This window comes from Symphalangus syndactylus, chromosome 24 (assembly GCF_028878055.3).
Source record: "Symphalangus syndactylus isolate Jambi chromosome 24, NHGRI_mSymSyn1-v2.1_pri, whole genome shotgun sequence".
Classification (NCBI taxonomy): domain Eukaryota; kingdom Metazoa; phylum Chordata; class Mammalia; order Primates; family Hylobatidae; genus Symphalangus; species Symphalangus syndactylus.
This window is the reverse complement of record NC_072446.2, coordinates 43,651,927-43,675,179: the sequence shown is the minus strand read 5'-3', so window position 1 is coordinate 43,675,179 and position 23,253 is coordinate 43,651,927. Positions and strand designations below refer to the sequence as shown.

General features: G+C 41.9%; 1 protein-coding gene across 2 annotated transcripts in view; it reads right to left on the bottom strand.

Moving 5' to 3' along the window:
- Window positions 1-23,253, bottom strand: part of TGM6 (transglutaminase 6) — a 49,830-nt gene that overhangs the window by 6,038 nt on the left and 20,539 nt on the right. For both annotated transcript variants that reach the window (XM_055265556.2, XM_055265557.2), the window contains exons 8-10: window positions 20,941-21,044; window positions 20,618-20,860; window positions 5,781-6,122 (exon numbers count right to left, since the gene is read on the bottom strand). In XM_055265556.2, coding sequence (XP_055121531.2) covers window positions 5,781-6,122; window positions 20,618-20,860; window positions 20,941-21,044 — 689 coding nt within the window. The remainder of the gene's footprint in view (window positions 1-5,780; window positions 6,123-20,617; window positions 20,861-20,940; window positions 21,045-23,253) is intronic.

The window sequence follows — 23,253 nt, the reverse complement described above, 5'->3', positions numbered from 1 at the left end:
CATTGGTGAATTATACCAAGCATTTAAGAAAAAAAAAATTATAGCAATTCTCTACAATATCTTCCAGAAAATGGAAGCAGAGAAATACTTCCTAATTCATTCTATGAGGCCAGCATTACCTTTATGTCAAAAACCAGACAAAGACATCGCAAGAAAAAGAAAACTACAGACCAATATGAACACAGATGCAAAAATTCCCACAAAATATTGGTGAATTGAATCAACAATGTATAAAAAATTACATGCTATGATCAAGTAGGATTTATTCTAGGCATGTAAGGCTGGGTCAATATTAAAGATCAATTAATATAGTCCATCAAATCAACAGGAAAAAATAACATGATCATATCAATAGATGCAGAAAAAGAATTTGATAAAATCCAACACCCATTCCTGATAAAGCTCTCAGCAAACTAGGAATAGAGGAGGAATTTACTCAACTTGATAAAGAACATCTACAAAAAACCTACAGCAAACATTGTCCTTAATGGTGAGAAACTGGAAGCTTTCCCATGATGATTAGGAACAAGGCAAGGATGTCCGCTCTTACTATTCCTTTTCGACATCATTGGAAGTCCTAGCTAGTGCAATAAGATAAAACAAGGAAATAAAATGTATACATATTGGGAAGGAAGAAATAAAGCAGTCTTTGTTCACAAATGATATAATTGTTTATGTAGAAAATCCAAAAGAATTGTCAACGACAACAAACAAAAAATCCTGGAACTAATGAGTGGTAATAGCAAGGTTACAGGGTATAAGATTACTAATATACAAAAGTCAATCACTTTCCTATATACCAGCAATGAACAATTGGAAATTAAAATGAAAAACATAATACCATTTATGTTAGCACCACCAAGAATGGAATACTTAGGCGTTAATTTAACAAAATATGTACAAGATCTGTACTCTTGTACATAGAACTGTACATAGAAGAAGATCTGTACTTAGAAGAACTGTACATAGAAGAACTGTACATAGAAGAAGATCTGTACTCTTGTACAAGAAGAACTGTAAAACTCTGATGAAAGAAATCAAAGAACTAAATAAACGGAGAGATATTCTATGTTCATGGATAGAAAGGTTCAATATTGTCAAAATGTCAATTTTTCCTAACTCGATCTATAGATTCAATGCAATCTGAAGAAGTTATTTTGTGGATATTGACAAACTGATTCCAAACTTTATGTGTGGGTGGGAGGCAGGAATGAAGAGAAGTTGGATAATGGGTACAAGATAGTTAGAAAAAATAAGTTCTAATATTTCATAATATAGTAGGGAAATTATAGTTAAAACTGATTTATGGTATATTTCTAAATAGCTAGAATAAACAAATTGTATTGTTTCGAACACAAAGAAAAGATACAGAAAAATGTATAAGGTGATGGATATCCCAGTTACCTTGATTTGATTGTTACACATTCTATACATGTATCAAAATATGTGTACCCACAAAATATGTGCTATTATGATGTATCAATTAAGATTTTTTTAAAGAGCCATGACATAAAAAAGTTTATGTCAAGAGGCAAAAGACCCAGAGTAGTCAATAGAATTGTACAATTGTACAATATTGAAGGAGAGGAACAAAGCTAGAGGACTGGCACTACCTGACTTCAAGATTTACTATAAAGGTACAGTAATCAAGACAGTGTGGTATTAGTGAAAGAATGGACAAAGACAGGCATACCTTATTTTATTGTGCTTCATTTTATTGTACTTTGCAGATATTGCATTTTTTACAAATTGAAGGTTTGTGGCAACCCTGAGTCAGGCAAGTCTATAAGAGCCATTTTTTCCAAGAGCATGTGTTTGCTTCTATGATCAGTGATCTTTTTTTTTTTTTTTTAAGACAAGGTCTTGCTCTGTCACCCAGGCTGTAGGTGCAGTGGTGTGATCATAGCTCACTGCAAACCTCCAACTCTTGGGCTCAAGCAATCCTCCTGCCTCAGCCTCCAAGTAGCTAGGACTACGGAAGCATGCCACCACACCCAGCATATATTTTTTATTTTAAATTTTTGTAAATACGGGGTTTTGCTGTGTTGCCCAAGCTGGTCTCAAACTCCTAGCTTCAAGCAATTCTCTCACTTTGGCCTCCAAAAGTGATTGGGATTGGGATTACATATATGAGCCCCTGTGCCCAGCCCTTGATCAGTGATCTTTGATGCTATTATTGTAACTGTTTGCTGGCACCACAAACCATGCCCTGTAAGATGTTGAACTTAATTGATAAATGTTGTGTGAGTTCTGACTGCTCCACTCACTGGTCATTTCCCCATCTCTCTCCCATCCCTCGGGCCTCCCTATTCCCGGATACACAACAATATTGAAATTAGGCCAATTAATAAACCTACAATGGCCTCTAGGTGTTCAAGTTAATGAGAGTTACATGTCTTTCACTTTAAATCGAAAGCTAGAAATGATTAAGCTTAGTGGGGAAGGCACATAGAAAGCCAAGATGGGCCCAAAGCTAGGCCTCTTGTGCCAAATAGCAAGGTTTTGAATGCAAAGGGAAAGTTCTTGAAGGAAACTAAAAGTGACATAGGAATGATAAGAAAGCAAAATAGCCTTATTGCTAATATGGAGAAAGTTTTAGTGATCTCCATATAAGATCACACCAGCCATAACATTCCATTAAGCCAAAGCCTAATCCAGAGCAACGCCCTGATTCTCTTCAATTCTATAAGGATTGAGAGATGTTAGGAAGCTACACTATTCTGTGTGATAGTGGAATGAAGTGGAAGCTTCACTATTCTGTATGATAGTGGAATGTTAGATACATGCCATTATACATTTGTCAAAAGCCATAGAATGCACAACATAGAGTGAACCTTAATGTTAACTATGAATTTTAGTTAATAATACTGTGTCAATATTGGCTCATTAATTGTAACAAATGTACCACACTAAAGCAAGATGTTAATAACAGGACGAGAGGCGTGGTGGTGGGCAGGGATATGGGAACTCTCTGTACTTCCCACTCAAAGTTTTCTGAAAACCTAAAACTACTTAAAAACCTAATAATTTAATAAATTATATGTTTTAATAGTCTATCATTTGGCCAAAGAATTTTACTTTTTTTTTTGTTTTCTTAGACAAGAGTCTCGCTGTCACCCAGGCTGGAGTGCAGCGGCACAATCTCGGCTCAATGCAAGCTCTGCCTCCCGGGTTCACGCCTTTCTCCTGCCTCAGCCTCCCGAGTAGCTGGGACTACAGGCACACGCCGCCACGCCCGGCTAATTTTTTTGTATTTTTAGTAGAAATTTTAGTAGGGGTTTCACTGTGTTAGCCAGGATGGTCTCGATCTCCTGACCTCGTGATCCGCCTGCCTCGGCCTCCCAAAGTGCTGGGATTATAGGCGTGAGCCACCGCGCCTGGCCCAAGAATTTCACTTTTGTGATATAGTATGACAAAAGTCCAAAATCCAGAGGAAAAAAAATGATTTCTTTTTGCATCAAAATGTTTACTTGCTTGCCTGACACTCTGTAGATAAATTAAACAAAAGTTTAGTGTTATTTTTAGTAGCAATAAGCTGATAACTACCTAAAAGAAAAGATAGGTCACCATATATTTATTTAAAGATCTATTAAATTCTATTTATTTAAACATCCATTAAAATGATGTTTGTGAGGAGCTTATAAAAATATTCAAAATACAATGTAATATGAAAAGAGCAGGGCATTAATGACTATTTGCAATATTTAACTAGAACTGTTTTTCAAAAAGCAAACAGGCATTAAAGATTTGGAAGTAAAATACATTAACAGTTTGTAGGTGGGTGGTAGAATCATAGGTGATTTTTCTCTTTTGCTTTCCAAATTTTTATGAATATGTATTACTTTTAATATGAAAAAAATTGCTAAAAGCCAGAGGGAAGTGTATGTTAATTAAAATTTTATGATGAAGTGTTATTTTGTGATTTAGACTTTGTGAAAAATAAATGACAAAAAAAGCTAAAAAAGTGTGACACCTCCTTCATACATTTTCACACCCTATGAAAATCCACAAGCTTCACTTACCAGAAACTGGCCCAGAGCAGCAATTTCTTTGTTTAATTGAATCCTTAGAGTTCAGAAAGTATGTGAAAGAAGAGAGAGGCAAAGGAGAGATAGAGATACAGAGATAGACTGAGAGAGAGGAGAGATAGAGAGACAGATGAAAAAACCAAAGAGACAGAGACAGAGAGAGAGACAGGGAAGGAGAGACAGATGGAGAGGGAGATACGGGCAAAAAGACAGACAGACAGACTAGGAAAAAAGTGCAAGAATAATCAAAGAGGATACATTTAATAAATCATCCATGAAGTGCTATGTGTTCAAGGATCACAAAACAAATCCTTTAACCTCCGCCTCCCGGGTTCAAGGGAGTCTCCTACCTCAGCCTCCCGAGTAGCTGGGACTACAGGCATATGCCACCACGCCCAGCTAATTTTTTTGTATTTTTAGTAGAGATGGGGTTTCACCACGTTAGCCAGGATGGTTTCGATCTCCTGACCTCATGATCCACCTGCCTTGGCCTCCCAAAGTGCTAGGATTACAGGCGTGAGCCGCCGTGCCCAGCCTCGATATATTTTTTTAAGAAACAGTTGGAATGAGGTCAGTTAAAAAAATACAAAAACCTTTAAAAAGACTGAAGCTATTCTCTTCTGCTATGAAATACTAAGGATAAATTTTAGGCAAATGTACCATTAGGTGTGTTGAGCATATTTGGTGTGGGCTGACCTGACCATTCCATAACCTGCAGTCAAGCAATTGCATCAGCTGAGTAAATGTGCACTGTGGTCAACGTTCCTGGCCTTGAACCCTGGCTTTGCCCCTTTCTGGTCTTGGTCAGGAGTGTGTCTCTCATGCCAGACTGCCTGGATTTGGGTCCTGCAACTATGCACACTGACTGTGCGACCCTGAACTCGTGACTTCACCTTTCTTGGTGTAAGTTTTCTCCTTTCAAAGATGGAGCTAGCACTAGTACCATGCACAAGGTGGCTGGAGGGATTATGCTGTCACATGCAGAACTCTTGGGACAGGGCTTGGCACATGTAAGCACTTAATAAACATCTCTGGCCCGGCACCGTGGCTCAAGCCTGTCATCCCAGCACTTTGGGAGGCCAAGGTGGGCGGATCACTTGAGTCCAGCCTGGGCAACATCGTGAAACCCCTTCTCTACTAAAAATACAAAAATTATCTGTGGTGCACGCCTATAGTCCCAGCTACTCAGGAGGCTGAGGCAAGAGAATCCCTTGAACCCGGGAGGTGGAGGTTGCAGTGAGCTAAGATCACACCACTTCACTCCAGCCTGGGTGACAGAGCGAGACTCTGTCTCAAAAAAACCTGAAAACCAAAACAAAGAAAACCATCTGTTACCAGTCCAGCCCTCTCCCACAGAACACCTGGAGCCAAATGGGCTCCAGATTTTTTTTGGATTTTAGAAAAGTAATGCATGGCATATTCCATATATGCTGAAATACCCCCAGCATGTATTTATTTGGTGTGTAAATATTCATTCTAATTAAAAACATAGAAACTATAAATCACATCTTCATCAGATTGCCACCGGATGCATGTGGACTTGCATTACTGTTATTATTGTTTTGCCCCTCCGAGTCTCAGTTTTCTCATCTGTAAAGTGGGGACAAGAGGCAAGGCACTGAGCACAATGCTCAGGAATGTCCCCTTCCTTCCTGGGGATGAATGCAGTCCTGGGAAATCCCCCTGATCTCCACAACCCTCCTGAAGAAGGAGGTGGCTTGGCTTGATTCCACCAAGCCAGGGTACACTTACCTTCTTGCGGCCCCAGCCTCACGGCGTGGGATTCATGTAGGATCTCTGCCACTGGCTTGCGGGTGTAGAGGATGGTGGCACCGCTCAGGTTGACCCTCACCCGCTGGGCCCGGGAGCTGAGGTTGGCCAAGCACAGGGCCAGTCTCAGGTCGTGGCCCAGCATGGGAGGCTCTAGCACCTTGAACTTGCCAGCGATGCTGGGCTTGGTGGCAGGCTCTGGGAGGTCGTCACGCCAGAGACAGCGCCCCCCAGCCCTGCGGATCCGGGTTCTCCTTCCAGAGGCTTCCACGCCGAACAGCCTCTTCACCGCCTTGCTGTACACCTGCCTCTCTTTCCGGGACCCTGCAGGGCATCACACAACGTCAGCGGCAGGCACCCCCTTGCTCCTTTAATTTACCATGGCTCGTGGAAGTCAAACTGGCAGTTCAAGAGCCATACACACACCGGCGCCACATGCCTTGTGTTTGATTCTCTATGTAAATAAAATTTTAAATCAGTTGCCAGGAAATTTCACATAAAAATGCAAATTTCCAGCTTCTCTGACAGCTGGGTCAAAAGCCTCATATAATGATAGCTAGCACTTTTGCAGATTTGCTATGTGTACTCTAGCACTCGGTGCTATATTTTTTTTCTCTAGGAGCTACTACGGAGGTATTATCATCACCCACATTTAACAGACAAGGAAGCCGAGACACAGAGAAGTAAAGTAACCCCTCAATCACACAGCTTATGTGGTAAGTGAGGGAGCTGGGACTTGAACCAGGCAGTAAAGCTCCAAATTCCATTTATGCTCCCTTACCACTCTCTATATGGCAATAACAGTCTTGAGGCAGGAGGCGGGACTTGACTCTGGAGTTGGGGCTCAAACTCAGGACTAGATTAAAGACAAATGGAAACAGGGAGGAGGCAAAAGCACTTCTCTATAAGACTTGCCCACCAGTGCTATGGCAACACCCAGAACTTACTACCCCTTTTCAAGGTAATCACCTGGAAGTTACCACCCTTTTCCTAAAAATTTCTGCATAATCTGCCCCTTAATTTGCATTTAATTAAAACTGAGTATAAATATGATTACAAAACTGTAGGGTATAACAACTTCATTCTTTTGCATGTGGATATACAGCAGTCCCAACGCCATTTGTTGAAAAGACTGTTTTTATTCTTTCTCCATTGAATTGTCTTGACAGCCATGTAGAAATCAATTGAACATAATTTTAAGGGCTTCTTTTTGGACTCTCAGTTCAATTTCTTTGATCTATATGTCCCTTCTCATGCCAATATCACACCGTTGGGGTTTCTGTATATTTGTAGTACTTTTTGTTTGCCTGTTTGTTTTTGAGACAGAATCTCACTCTATCACCCAGAGCTGCTATGCTGGGCATACTGCCTGTGGGGTAGCCCTGGCCAACAAGGAGCAGCACCTTTGCTGTTACTACACACTGCTGCTTCAAGAAAAGTTGCTAACACCACTGGCTCATCCTTGAATTCTTTCCTGGGTGATGCCAGGAACCCTCCTGGGCTAAGCCCGCATGCCCTACATCAGTCTAGAGTTGAGCAATAGCAGCCCCCCTAAGAGGGAATGCACTCTCTGGTTGTCCATGATCTTCACCCTGTAATTCTCACTCACGGGGTTCTATCAGTGGGGCTCCTGTAGACATGTGAGTTTAGGGCCCCTGATACATCACTTTCCCCACTGCTAGCACAGACTCTCTTTTGAGCTCCAGAACAATACAAGGAACTGGACAGCACCCCCCAGGTGTCTCACAGGTGCCTCAAATCCAACCAAACCCACCAACTGCCCAGCAGCATTCCTCATTCCAGCCAATGGTGCAGCCATGAGCCCAGGTGTACAAGCCAGAAGCCTGGGGGTGTTCTTGACTCTTCTCTCACCTTTATCACTCACAAGAGAGCCCTCACCAGGTCCTGCTGAGCATCCTCCTTAGGCTCTGGAATCTGTCCTCTTCTCTCAACTCTCCTCCCCCATCAGACCACCATACAAACCGCCTCACCATGAGGTCAGTGTGTGAACTTTTATTACTGTTTTCATTACTCTGTCCCTGCAAGCTTCAGTTTTCCTATCTGTAAAGTGGGGACAAGAGGCCCACAAGCAAGGCACTGAGCACAATAATCAAGAACGTCCCCTCCCTTCCTGGGAATATAGGATCCATCCCATTCCAGTTCTGTTTCCACTCTGATGATTCCAAAATCCAATTCTGATGGTTCCCCTTCCCTACTTGAAACCTGCAGCATGTGGTCTTCACACCACTCTCCCCCGAAGGTATCCTGATACTGTGTGACCCTGGTCTGATCACTTGGTGATCGCTTGGTGTTGCTGTGGGCACCAAGGTTCTTTAACATTCCATGTTTTATTATTAAAATGTATGTGAATTCTGCTATTGCACAATATATTTTTACTATGAAAATGTTTCACTTCCCTGCCAAAGAATGTAATGCCACCTTCTCATGGAGGCCTTCTCTGACCACCTGATTTTTTTAACAACTTTATTGAGATATAATTCCATAACACACAATTCACCCATTTTAAGAGTGTAATTCAATGTTTCTTAGTAGTTTACAGAATTGTGCACCCATCACCACAATCTAATTTTAGAACGTTTTAGTCACTTCCCCCGAAAAAATTCTGTAACCATCAGGAGTCACTTCCCATTCCTTCCCACCCCAATCCCAGCCCTAGGCAACCACTAATATAATTCATAATTTGCCTATTCTGGACATTTCATATAAAGGGAATCATACAACATGTGGTCTTTTGTGAAATTTTTCCACTTAACATCATGTTTTCAAGGTTCGTTCATGTTGTAGGTAGCATGTATCAGTACTGTGTTCCTTTTTATTTCTGACTAGTATTCCATCTGATGGATATACATTTTATTTATCTATTGATGGGTATTTGAGCTGTTTCTACTTTTTATCTATTTTAAATAATGTTTCTATAAATATTCATGTAAAGTTTTTGTGTGGGTGTTTGTTTTCATTTCTCTTGGAAATGTAGCTGGGAGTGCAATTGCCGGGTCATGGTAACACTATGTTTAACATTTTGAGAAACTGTCAAAGTGTTTTCCAAAGTGGCTGCACAATTGTAAATTTCCACCAGCAATGTATGAGTGTTTCAATTTCTCCACATCTTCGCCAACACTAATTGTCTATCTTTTTGATGACAGTAGTTCTAGTGGATGTGAAGTGGTATCTCATTGCGGTTTTGACATGCATTTTCCTAATGACTTAATGATGTTAAGCATCTTTTTATGTGCTTATTGCCCATTTGTATATGGTCTTTGGGGAAACGTTCATTCACATCTTTTGCCATTTTAAAATTGGATTATTTATTTATTTCTTTATTTTGTAGAGATGGAGTTTTGTATGTTGCCCAGGCTGGTCTTGAACTCCTAGCCTCAAGTACTCCTCCCAGCTTGGCCTCTCAAGGTGCTAGGATGGACCAAGCATGGTGGCTCATGCCTGTAATCCTAGCCCCTTGAGAAGTCAAGGCAGGAGGAGCACTTGGACTTTCAGGTGCTCTAAAAAAAAATTATATTTTTTTTATGGTTGAGTTGTAAGAGTTACATATACATATATTCTAGATGAGAGTGCTTTATCCATTCAATACATGATTTGCAAATATTCTCTCCTATTCCATGGGCTATCTTTCCATTTTCCTGATGGTACTGTTTGCAGGACAAGTTTTTAACTTTGATAAAGTCCAATTTTTTCCTTTGTTACTTGTGCTTTTGATGTCGTTTCTGAAAAGCCTTGGTCTAACCCAAGATCATGAAGATTTACTCCTATGTTTTCTTCCAAAAGTTTTTTAGTTTTAGCTCTCACGTGTAAGTCTATAAACCATTTTGAGAATTTTTTGTGTATCATGTGAGATAGGAGGCCAACTTCACTCTTTTTATTTTCCTTTTTTTAAATTTTTCATGTAACCAGTGGGGTATAACAACTTCATTCTTTTGCATGTGGGGATATACAGTGGTCCCAACACCATTTGTTGAAAAGACTATTCTTATTCTTTCTCCATTGGATTGTCTTGACATGCTTGTAGAATCAATTGAACATAACTTTAAGGGTTTATTTTTCGACTCTCAGTTCAATTTCTTTGATCTATATGTCCATTCTCATGCCAGTATCACACTGTCTAGGTTACTGTATATCTGTTGTAATTTTTGTTTGTCTGTTTATTTTTGAGACAGAATCTCACTCTGTCACCCAGGCTGGAGTACAGTGGTGCAATCATGGCTCATTGCAGCCTCAACCTCCCAGGCTCAAGCAATCCTCCCACTTCAGCCTCCTGAGTAGCTGGTAGCCATGCCACCACACTCAGCTAATTTTTAAAATTTTTTGTAGAGCTGAAGTTGTCCATGTTGCCCAGCTGGCCTGAAGGGAGATTCCTGAACTGAAGGGAGTCTCCTGACTTGGCCTCCTAAAGTGCTGGGATCACAGACATAAGCCACCATGCCTGGCTGTAGTAAGTTTTGAATTTGGGAAGTATGAGAACTCCAACTTCTTTTTCAAGATTGTTTGGGCTATTTGGGGTTCCCTTGCGTTTCCAAATGAATGTTATGATTAGGTTGCTAATTTTGGGGAAAAAAAACTCAGCTGTAACTTTGATAGGATTTTGCTGAGTCTGTAGATCAATTTTGAGAGTATTGCAATTTTAACAATATAAACCCTTTCGATCCATGAAAATGGGATGCATTTTCATTTATTAGAACATTAATTTCTTTCAACAATGTTTTGTAGTTTTAGCATATAAGTCTTGCCCTTCTTTTGTTGAATTTATTCCTAAGTATTTTATTCTTTTTGATGCTATTGTAAACAGATTTATTTTCTTAATTTCATTTTTGGATTATTCATTGCTAGTATCTAGAAATATGATTAATTTTTGTATATTGATCTTGTGTTCTGCAAACTTGCTGAACTTGTTTATCATTTCTAATAGCTTTTTAATGGATTCCTTAGGATTTTATATATACAAGATTATGTCATGTGCAAATAGAGATAGTTTCATTTCTTTCCAATTTGGCAATCTCTCTATTTCCATTTCTTCTTTCCCTCCCTCCCTCTCTTCCTCCCTCTCTTCTTTTGTCTTCTTTCTTTTTATTTTAAAAATTGTGATAAAATACATATAACAAAACATTTACCATCTTAATCATTTTTAAGTGTACACTTCAGTGTCATTAAGTACATTCATATTGTTGTATAACCATCACTACCATCTATCCAGCGCTCTTTTCATCTTGATTGAAACTCTGTACCTAGTAAACAATAATGCCCATTCTCCCCAGATCTTAGCCCCTGGCAACCACCATTCTACTTTCTGTCTCTATGAGTTTGGCTACTCTAGGTACTTCATAGATATAAGCGGCATCACAGAATATTTGTTCTTTTATGTCTGGCTTATTTCACTTAGCATAATGTCCTCAATTTTCATCTGTGTTCCAGCATTTGTTGGTATTTTCTTTCTTTTTAAGGCTAAATAATATTCCATTGTATGTATATATCACATTTTGTTTATTCATTCATTCAGTGATGGATACTTGGGTTGCTTTCACCTTTTGGCCATTTTGATGAGATTGGGCGCATTCAGGGTGGTATGGCTGTAGATGTTTTGGCTACTTTGAATAATGCTGCTCTGAACATGGGTGTACAAATATCTCTTCGAGGTCCTGCTTTCAATTATTTTGGGCATATACCTAGAAGTTGAATTGCTGGATTGTATGATAATTCTATTTTTAATGTTTTTATTAAATATTTTGGCAACATATTCAAGACATCAGTGCCAAATCCAACATTATGAAACTTTTCTCCTACGTTTTTTTCTAAGAGTTTTATAATTTTAGCTCTCATGTTTAGACCTTTGATCCATTTTCAGTTAATTTTTCTATATAATGTAGGAGTCTAATGTTCAGTCTTTTGCACATAGATATCTAGTTTTCCCAATACAATTTTAAAAAAGATATCTATTTCTTTTTCTTGCTTAATTTCCCTGGCTAGTACTTCCATAAAAATGATGCATCAATGTGGCAAAAAAGGACATCTTGGTCTTGTCCCTGATCTTGGGGTGTAAATGTTCAACCTTTCACTATTAAGTATCATTTTAGCTGTGGCTTTTTTATAGGTGACTTATCAGACTGAGGAAGTTTACTTCTATTCTGAATTTGTTGAGTGTTTTTTTTTTTTATCATAAAGGGGTATGAGATTTTGTCAAATGCTTTTTCTGCATCTACTGAGATGATCATGTTGTTTTGTCCTTTTTTCTATTGATACGGTGTATTATATTAGCTGATTTTCAGTGTTAAACCCATCTTGTATTCCTGGGGTAAATCCCACTTGCTCATGGCATATAATCTTTTTTTAATATGTTGCTGAATTCAGTTTATCGGTAACTGAATTCATTTCATATTCATGAATTTTTGCTTTCATTGTTGATTTTTGCTTTTCATTGTTGATTTTTGCTTTTCACATTCATAAGGAAGATAGATATGTAGTTTTCTTTTTTTCTGATGTCATCTGGTTTTGGTATCAGGATAATACTGACTTTATAGAATGAGCTGAGAGGTATTCCCTCATCTTCTACTTTTTGGAATAATTCCTGAATAATTGATATTTGTTCTTTTAATATTTGGTAGAATTCACCAGCGACATAATCTGGGCCTGATTATTTCTTTGTGGGAAGTTTTCATATTACTAGCTCAATATGAACTATTACTAGTTCTTTACTTGTTGTGAATCTATTCAGATTTTCTATTTCTTTTTGAGATAGTTTTGGCAACTTGTGTCTTTCTAGAAATTTACCCATTTAATCTAAAGTTATCTAATGTGTTGTCATACAGTTGCTCATAGTATCCCCTAATAAACTATCATTAATTATAGCAATTCTGACTCCAAATGTGTGGGGGTTTTTCATACCAACCAATTCTCCAACTCTCTGGACACCAACTGGGTCTCCTACAATTCAATTCAATTCAATTATAACACTAACTACCTGGAGTTAGCATCAGACTCCACAGGTTTAAGGGCTCAGTCCCACAAGACTGAGACTTCAGACTCCAGTCACAAGTATTGGTTACTCAGGGTTGCTCACACTTCTGTCCAACTTTGCTACAGATTTGGGGTTCTCATAACTGCCCCCAGCCTTAGGTTTCATAATTTGCTAGAGTGGTTCACAGAACTCAGAAAAACAGTTTACTTACCATTCCTGGTTAGTTATGAAGGACAAAACTCAGGAAGAGCCAAGTGGGAGAGATACACAGGGCAAGGTATGGCAGGTGGCAGAGGTGGTGTGGGGTTTCCATCTCCTCTCTAAGCATGCCACCCTCTCAGCACCTCAGTGTTGTCCCCAACCTGGAACCTCTCCAAACCCCATTGTTTAGCAGTTTTTACAGAGTTTCATTACATAGGCATGACTGATTAAATCATAGGCCTTTGGTGATTAACTCAATCTTCAGCCTCTCTCCCCTCCCTGGAGGTCAGAGATGGGGTTTAAAGTCCCCAATCCCTAATCATGTCTTGATTTTTCAGGCAACCAGCCCCCATGCTGAAAGTGATCTAGGTGCACCTAGTCATCTCACTAATGTGCTATAGCTGATGATCTTCTCATTCTGAAGACTCCAAGGGTTTTAGGAGCTGTGTGCCAGAAACTGGGGATGATAACCAAATACTTTTCTTTAAAAACCACACTCGTTATAGTTCTTTTCATTTTTGCAGGGTTGGTAGTGACGTCCTCTCTAATTTTAGTAATTTGATTCTTTTCTTAGTCTAGCTAAAGGTTTATCAATTTTGTCAATCTTTTCAAAGAATCAACTGGTTTTGTTGATTTTCTTTTATGATTTTTCTGTTCTTTATTTCATTTACATTTATTTCCACTTTAATCTCTCTTGTTTCCTCTTTCTGCTTTTTTAGGTGTTTAGTTTGCTCTTCTTTTTTTGGTTCTTTTTTTTTGTTTTGTTTGAGACAGTCTCGCTTTGTGAACCAGGCTGGAGTGCAGTGGCCTGATCTTGGCTCACTGCAACCTCCACCTCCCAGGTTCAGGTGATTCTCCTGCCTCAGCCTCCTGAGTAGCTGGGACTATAGGTGCATGCCCCCACACCCAATTAATTTTTGTATTTTTAGTAGAGACAGGGTTTCCCAATGTTGGCCAGGCTGGTCTCGAACTCCTGACCTCAGGTGATCCACACACCTCGGCCTCCTAAAATGCTGGGATTATAGGAGCGAGCCACCACATCCAGCCATTTTTCTAGGTTCTTAAGGTAGAAGATTAGGCTATTGATTTGAAATCTTTCTTCTTTAATATAGGTTTTACTGCTATAAATTTCCCTCTGTGTACTGCTTTAGCTGCATCTTATAAATTTTGGCATACTGCGTTTTCATTTTCTTTCACTGCAGAGTATTTTCTAATTTGACTTGTGATCTTTCCTTTGGCTCATTGGATATTTAGATGTATGTATTGTTTAATTTTCACATATTATTAATGTATCAAATTCTCTTCTGATACTGATTTATAATTTAATTCTATTGGAATAAGATTATACACTTTGTATGATTTCAATCCTCTTAAGTTTACAGAGGCTTATTTTATGGCTGAGCATATGGTCAATTCTAGATTATGCTACCCTTGTACTTTCCAAGAATGTGTATATGTTTCTGCTACAATGTGGAGTCTTCTATAGGTGTCTGTTAGAGTCCACCTGATTTTAAATGACAAATGTTCGCTTCCTCTCAACCAGTCCCTAAACTCTTTCCCTTCTTTATTTTTCCCCAGAACACTTATCCGTATCTGAAATACTAGTTATTTTACTTATTTGTTTACTTTTACCTGCCCCATTAGAATGTCAGCTCCTTTATCCTTTAAGATAAAGATCATATGCATTTTGCTCATTGGTTGCCTGGCACTCAGTAAATGCTCAATAAACACATGCCAATAGAAAAAAATGTGAAAATGTGGCTTATATGTCCTGTAGCTTCACATAAGCCAGTCCTGCAGTCAACAAAGCAAGGCCCTTCTTGATACAACTCAAACTCCTTATGGCATTAAAAGCCCTTCATATGCTGTTGGCCCCAATTCATTCATTCCGTGAATCTGTACTGAGCACCTACTATGCAGTTGATGCTGCTGTAGGAGTTGGGGATACAGCAGTGAACAAAACAGTCAGGCTTCCTGCCATCCTAGAACTCTCAGTCTAGGAGCATTCTAGGGAGACAATAAAGATTCAAGCAAATATCAAGTTGGGATATGTGCTTAGAAGGAAGTCAATAGGGTGCTGAGACCCCTGGCCAGGCAAAAGTTTGGGGTGAAGTCAGCAGGTCCTTCCCAGGCAAAGAAAGCATCTTGTGCCAAGTCCTTTAGGTATAAAAGAGCTGCTAATGACCCTTCCCTTTTGCTGTTATCTAAACAAGTACTGCCCTTGCTGCTGCTGTTCCCTGATCATTCTGTACCTTGGCAGCCTGACCTCATCACAGTGCTTTGGGGTTGTCTGCTTTCCTGTGCTTCCTGTCCACTCTCCCACCTGGTACTTGGGGGTACCCACTAAATGCAAGAAGGGAGGGAGAGAGAAAGGCACAGTAGAAAGACAGAGAGCAGAATGGCTGGGAGAGAGGGAGTGTGGAAGGAGAGTGTCTTGTGCTGGTCACAGGGTCTCTGCATCAACCTCTCAGCAACTGTAGTCCCACAGCCACTGCACTCACTGTTTCCTGTCTGCTTGGCCAGCCAGGCCCCTGGGCAGTAGGTGCTTAGTCTTCCCACATAGGCTGCAGTGGGTTGAACAACGTCCCCCCCAACAATATGCCCAAGTCCTAACCCCTGGTACCTGTGAATATAACCTGTGAATAGGATCTTTGAAGATATAATTCAAGATTTTGGGATAAGATCATCCTGGATTTAGGGTAGGCTCTAAATCCAATGACTTTTGTCCTTGTAAGAGAAAGGAGATAGGAATTTGAAACACATAGGAGGAAAGAAGGCCATGAGAAGATAGAGGCAGAGATTGGAATGATGTGACTACAAGCCAAGGAATGCCTGAGCCACCAGAAGCTAGAAGAGTCAAGGAAAGAATCTCCCCTAGAGCCTTTGGATGGAGCATGGCCGAGCCAGCCCCTTGATTTTGGACTTCTGGCCTCCAGACTGTGTGTGAGAGAATAAATTTCTAATGTTTTAAGCCACCAAGTTTGTGGCAATTTATTATGGCAGGCCCAGGAAACTAATACACAGGCCCAGAAGCTGATGGCTGGACAGGTGCACCAGCCTTGCTTCCCTGCTGGCTACTGGTACCAGCCTCACCAGCTAAGATCTTGGCTTTATATTTTCTTTGTTTGGAAGGTTCATTCTCTGTTTGCTTAGTCTCCAGGCTGTCTTAGGAGTATGGGCAAAGCACATTGTACCCAGGGGCTCTGAATCTTTGTGCTCTAGCATGTGTCCTGGTTCCACAGACAGAGCAAGAGCTCATGACTCAGAGAGGCACAAGCCCCTGTCATTTCATCTGTAGAATACTGCTCAAGCAAGTCAAGGATGTCTTGGCTTCCATGAGCAGTATTGCCCAGCATGAGTCTGGAATCCCGCTGGACCCTGTCTTCCTGGAATGCCTTCTCAACCTTTCATCTCCTGGCTAAATCTTACTCCCTTCAGCATTCCCTCCCATAGGCTGCTTTTCCTGATACCTTCTGCCCTGGCCGAATTAGAGACTCCTCCTCTCTGTTCCTTTAGCCTCTGGACGCCCCAGTAGAGTGCCAGTCACTCCGAATTATTCTGTACTGTCTGCTCACCATGTGGTGAGTTCTCTGGGGACTTCTCTTTGTCCCCTTGCCTCTGAATCATGCCTGACACTCAGGAGGGTCTCTACTTTGAGAGCACATGAAAAAGCCTAGCATGGTGTACGGCACACCAAGGCCACTCAGCGAAGACGTGCAGTCTAGCATAGTAAGGAGGGCAGAGGCCCTAAGAGTAGACTGCCTTGTTAGAATTCCAGCTCTTCTGGGCTTTGGAAACTTGGGGAAGTTACTTAACCTCCCTGTACCTCAGTTTGATTATCCATAAAATGATTTTATTTTATTTTTTGAGACAGAGTCTCACTCTGTAGCCTGGAGTGTAGTGACGTAATCTCTGTTCACTGCAACCTCCGCCTCCTGAGAGCAAGCAATTATCTTGCTTCAGCCTCCTGAACAGCTGAGACTACAGGCAGCCACCACCATGCCCAGCTAATTTTTGTATTTTTAGTAGAAATAGGGTTTCGCCATGTTGGCCAGGCTAGTCTTGAACTCCTGACCTCAGATGATCTGCCCACCTTGGCCTCCCAAAGTGCTGGGATTGCAGGTGTGAGCCACCATGCCTGGCTCATAAAATGATTTTAAAATAAATATTAAATGAAATAATGCATGGACATTGCTTATCATTTTGCTTAGCAAGTTCTAGATACCGTTACTATTATTTTTGTTAATCTAGATGTGAAATTACGTTGCCCACAGTAGGCAGTCAATAATCAGTGGACAATATTATAATTAAATAGTGGCAGTGCAGTGCAGAGTGAGGAGCATGGGCTCTGGGTTCTGCAGGAGAGTTCTTCCTTACTAGCTATGTTCCCTGGCTGGGTCAACTTGCCTCTCTGTACCTCTGTCTTCTCCTCTGTAAAATAAACGTTGTACTAGTGTCTCACTTAAAAGCTCATGGTAAGGGCTTTGTAAACATTTGTTAAATAAAATAACTACATAACATGTGAAAATGGCCAGCCCACAGCAGGCGCTCAGTAACAGTGATTGCCATCACTGTCATCATGTAACAGGATGTTAATTTCTCCTATGGCCATGGTTTTTTTTTTTTTGAGGAGTTTCGCTCTTGTTGCCGAGGGTGGAGTGCGGAGTGCGATCTTGGCTCACTGCAACCTCTGTCTCCCAGGTTCAAGCGATTCTCCTGCCTCAGCCTCCCAAGTAGCTGGGATTACAGGCATGGGCCACCATGCCTGGCTAATTTTGTATTTTTAGTAGAGATGGGGTTTCACCATGTTGGCCAGGCTGGTCTTGAACTCTTGACCTCAGGTGATCTGCCCACCTCGGCCTCCCAGAGTGCTGGGATTACAGGTGTGAGCCACCGCGCCTGGCTGGTCATGGTTAAATCTTAGGACAAAAGACCCACTGACCTCATGTTCTTTTTTTTTTTTTTTTGAGACAGGGTCTCACTGTGTTGCCCAGGCTGGAGTGCAGTGGCACAATCTTGTCTCACTGCAACGTCTGCTTTCCAGAATCAAGCGTTCCTCCCACTGGAGCCTCCTAAGTAGCTGGGACTACAGGCATATGCCACCATGCCTGGCTAATTCTTTTGTATTTTTTGTAGAGATGGGGTTTTGCCATGTTGCCCAGGCTAGACACCATGTTCTAAGTTCCAGAAGCTCCCAGCAGAAGGGACCCAGCAATCAATCTGCAGGTCTTATCAGAGAGGTGCCAGCTCAGAAGAGGCCTTACCACATACTCCCCTCATCCATAGCTCACCCCCAAGACATTAAGAAGACGGCTAAAGTGGAAGATGTCTTTGACAGTCAAGAAAGTGCCATGTTCCTGGAGATAGGAGCTAAAGTGTGAGTTGGGGGTATGTGTAGGTGTTTAAAAGAATCAATATTAAGGTTTGGGGGTATCTTCAGCAAGAAATGACTGGCTGATCTAGATTGGGGGTGCCTACAGAAAGGGAAGTTGGTATTCCCCTCCCTGTGGGAGGTCTGTTTATCCTGTCTTGCTTACTAAGCCGTGTACTACCTGAGCAGGGAGAAGAGAATTGAAGGGAGAGAGCAGGTGGGAGACAGCCAGTCAAGACTGCTCCTCCTACCCACAAGTGTCAGGTTTCAGTTCCCAGCCTTGGAGTGGGACACAGTGGAGGTTAGGGTTGGGGGCCACAGCCTTGTAAAACCTCTGCAGAACTTGGGGACAAAAATCATCATGCATCAGAAAGAAGCTGTGTTGAAAGGGCCCAAATAGCACAAGAAATCAGCAGTGTCTAGAGGAACAGCACAGGGATTAGTCTGGATGGCAGCAGGTTGTGATGGAGCCACCATCTGTCCTCAGCAAGCATAGATAGGAAACTAGGGCAGCAGCACCCGCCCACTTAGCCAGCACTGAATCCTCACCCAGTTAAGACAAAGGCATCTGCTCTCCTCTCTCCTCTTTTCCTCCCCCTTAGCCTAACAGTACTCTCAGCATTGGTTGCACACTAAAGACCACCTGGGAGCTTTAAAAAGTCCCAGTGCCAGAACCACATCCCGTAGAGACTATGATTCAATTAGTCAGGGGTGGAATCTGGCCTGCTGTGGTAGATTAAAAATGGCCATAATGCCTTGCAGCTTCCCACCCCTTGAATCTGGATTGGGCTCATGAATTGCTTTGACCAATAGAATGTGGCAGAAGTGACATGGTGCACATTCTGAGCCAGGCCTCTAGAAACCTCACAGCTTCATCTCTCACCTTCTGGGAATGTTGCTGCTATTCAGAAAAGCATGGGCTGGCCTGTTGGGACATGAGAGGCCAAGTGGGAACACAGACCCAGCCATCTCAGCAGTCCCATGTGACAGACATATGTGAGATCCCAACCAGCACCACCTGGAGAAGATGAACCATCCCAGCTGAGCACAGCCCAAACTGCTGACCCACAGAATTGACCAAATAAGTAATTATTGTTTAAGATATATAACTGAAACAGCTCCCTGGATAATTCAAATGTGCAACCAGGGGCCGGGTGCAGTGGCTCACGCCTGTAATCCCAGCACTTTGGGAGGCTGAAGTGGGTGGATCACCTGAGGTCAGGAGTTCAAGGGCAGCCTGGCCAACCTGGTGAAACCCTGTCTCTACTAAAAATACAAAAATTAGCTGGGCATGGTGGTGGGCACCTGTAATCCCAGCTACTCGGGAGGATGAGGCAGGAGAATCGCTTGAACCCAGGAGGCGGAGGTTGCAGTGAGCAGAGATCACATTATTGCACTCCAGTCTGGGCAGCAAGAGTGAGACTCCATCTCAAAGAAAAAAAAAGTGCAACCAGAGCTGTAAAATATGATGCAAGAGAGCAGAAAAGGGAGGTGAGGAGGTGTTCAGAGCAGATTGTGTCTCCTCTTTAGCAACCTTCCAGGGTCACTTCTCTAGCTTGTGCTCAGGGGACAGGAGGAGACAGGGTCTAATTCAAGTTTGAGCTTGAAGTCATAATTACTTGGTGACATGGTTTTAACAAGCAGAAATGGTTGAAAATATGTTAGTCAGATCACAACATTGCTAAGGAACCTGTTACACAGTGGGAAAGGGAGATTTTTAAAGTATATAGTTGGAAGCAGCTATAAGAAAAAATACAACTGTTTTGTTTTTGTAGCCTAACAAGTAGGGGCTCTTCAATGAACCAGTGGCCATAAATTGGTATCATGGCACAGGCCCTGGCAGATGCTAAACAGGAGATGCTATTACTATTAGTCTGAATTGGGCCTGTGCCATGTGTTTGTCCTAGGTGTTCAATAAATAATACCTGCTACTATCATCATTATTATTATTAGCAGTGATTATTATTGTATGTGAACATACCTAATGCAGTGCCTGGTATATGGCAAGTGTTCAAGGAAATGTAGCTATTATTATTACAAATGGGAAATCTTCTAAGGCAGAAGAGGTGTTTAGCAAACAGAGGAAGCTATTAATGTAGCCTAAATAAAGGCACTTGGCTCAGAGCACAGAGACAATGTGAATGGAAGCTGCTGTCAGCGTCATATACATGGGGCGGGGCCTGGCCCCAGGCCACCCGCAGTGGGCTCTCTGCAGCAGATGGACCATCCTGGGGAAGGTAATAAAGGCCGCCACGTGGCCCTTACCTTCCGGATACTTGTAGAGGTCAGTGATGTCCACGCGGGAGTCACTGCCCACTGCCTTCGTGCTGATGCATCTCCCAATCTTCTTTGTGTTTGAGGTCACACGCTCCCGGCTCTCATCCTCATGCCACAGCCAGGTGATGTAGTCAGCGTTGACCTCCGCAAACACGAAGGGGCCATCGTGGGCCAGGTGCACATCGCCCTCGCGGATGGCGGTGACTGAGGCTGGGCCGCACCGGAACACACCTGGGCAGGAGGGGTGGGCATGAGCAGCATGGGTAAGGAAAAGCAGGGGTCTGGAACTTACCCCACCCAGTTGAGCATACCTTCACTCTCCTCCTGGGGGGTGGCATCCAGAACCTGCCAGCCATTGTAAGAGGGGCCTAGGTCCTGCCGGGCAAACCAGCTCTCATTCCAGACATGGAAATTCCTGCCACAGAGAGAGGATGGGTGAAGCTGCCTAGAGTGAGGGCATAGGAAGGGAAGATCCTACTGAGAGGCAGACCCTGGGCTCCCTACTCTGCACAAGAACTGTGGCTGCATGTTGTGAATCACTCATTCAACCACACTAATGAGCACACAGCATTCATATATGTTTGTGTATATGTGTATGTGTGTATATAGATGTGTGTGTATATTTATCAAGAACCTGTTGTCCAAGGTACTGCAACTAAGACAGAAGATCTTTACTCTCATGCTGCTTACATTCTAACAAAGGAGACAGTCAAAGCTAAGTCAGCAGATAAATCAAACAAATGTAAGTGACAATGTTATGAAGAAAAAGAGGAGCTTAAGCTAGAGAACAACCCCTATAGACCTACTCTAGGTAAATGACATTGAAGGTGAGACTTAAGTGAGAAAGAATAAGCTATAGGAAGAGTGAAGGGAACAATATTCCAGGCAGAAGGAACAGCATGTGCAAAGGTCCTGAGTGAGACAAGGAAAAGCATAGTGTGTTCAAGGAGCAGAAAGTATTCAAGTATCTCTGGGATATGGCCAGCAGAGGGGGTAGGTAGGGTTCTGATTATGCAGAGCACTATAGACTCTGGTAATTTCAGCCTTATTTTTAACTCCCTGTGTTAAAAATGAGAATATGAGTAGGAAACATGACATCACTTGTTCAAGGTCTTGCAGAAAGAAAGGAGCAGACAGAAACATGATTCCCGGTTTGCCTGACTTGGCATCTGTATAGTCAGCCTCAGAACTCCTCTTTGGCAGGCAACTGTCTTTGTTGGGGAAAGTATCTTGATTAGCATTTGAGGATTAAAGGTGGGACCCTGATAACCTGGGTGGTGACAGAGTCCCCATCATCAAAATGAAGTGTCTGTGCTTTCTGCATGAAGAGAAGAGAAGAATGTGAGTATTTTGTGCTTCCAGGGCAAGGGAATGAAGAGAACCAAAAAAGAGGAGAGGCCAAGGGGAGCAAAGAGATGGTCTGAGCTGGAGGCCAGCTCGGGAAGGGCTCCTGGCACGCTTCCCTGGGGAACAAGGATACAAGGCTCTCCATGTCTCTGTGTTGTGTTCTCTTCACTGTCTCTCCTAATCTTTATTTTTTAAATTTTTATTTATTTATTTATTTTGAGATAGAGTCTTGCTCTGTCACCCAGGCTGGAGTGCAATGGCGCAATCTCGGCTTACTGCAACCTCCGCTTCCGAGGTTCAAGTGATTCTCATGCCTGGGCTTCCCCAGTAGCTGGGATTATAGGTGTGTGTCACCACACCTGGCTAATTTTTTTTTTTTTTTTTTTTTTTTTTTTTTTTTTTTTTTTTTTTTTTTTTTTAGTAGAGATGGGGTTTCACCATGTTGGCCAGGCTGGTCTCGAACTCCTGACCTCAAGTGATTTGCCAGCCTCGGCCTCCCAAAGTGTTGGGATTACAGGTGTGAGCCACCGTGCCCAGCTGTCTCTCTTAATCTTTAGAAAGCTGGCTTTGAGTGGCAGACTTGCACATGTGTGAACAGACATCTGAACAAGGTTATTCACTGAAGCCTTGTTTGTAAAAGCAAAACTTGTTTTTAACTGAGGCAACTGAAATGTCCATCCATATGGGACGGTTCGATGAACAATGGCTTTTTCATGCAATTGAGAGGCAGACTGAGTTCATACCCTTATGCTTCCACTCACTAGCTGTGTGGCCTTGGATGGGTTACTTAACCTCTCTGTGCTTCAGTTTCCTCATCTGCAAAATAGAATCAATGATCTTAACTTATTCACAGGTTGTTTGAAGAAATACATGAGTTAATCTATATACAGCACTTAGAACTGGACCTGGCACAGACTAGGTGCTCAGTGAGTGTTATGTTACTATTTAAAACATTATGGAAAATAAGGAAAACTCTTTGTGTATTGATGTGGAATTGTTAAATGTCCCAGCAAGAACAGTATCAAATAAAGCTGCCAATACTGTTTAAGCGGGGAAAAGGCAGGGAGGCACTGTAGGTACGTATGTGCTCATGTCTGCAGAGCATCTCTCTGACAGGAGATGTAGGAGACAGTGATAGTGTTGCCTCCAGGAGGAGGATGGGGAGGCTGGGAAACTGGGTGGGAGGCAGACATCACCGCAACCCATTTTGTACCTTTCGAATATTAAACCACATGAATGTTTTTCCTATTTCAGAAAATTAAGTAAGTTAGAATGAA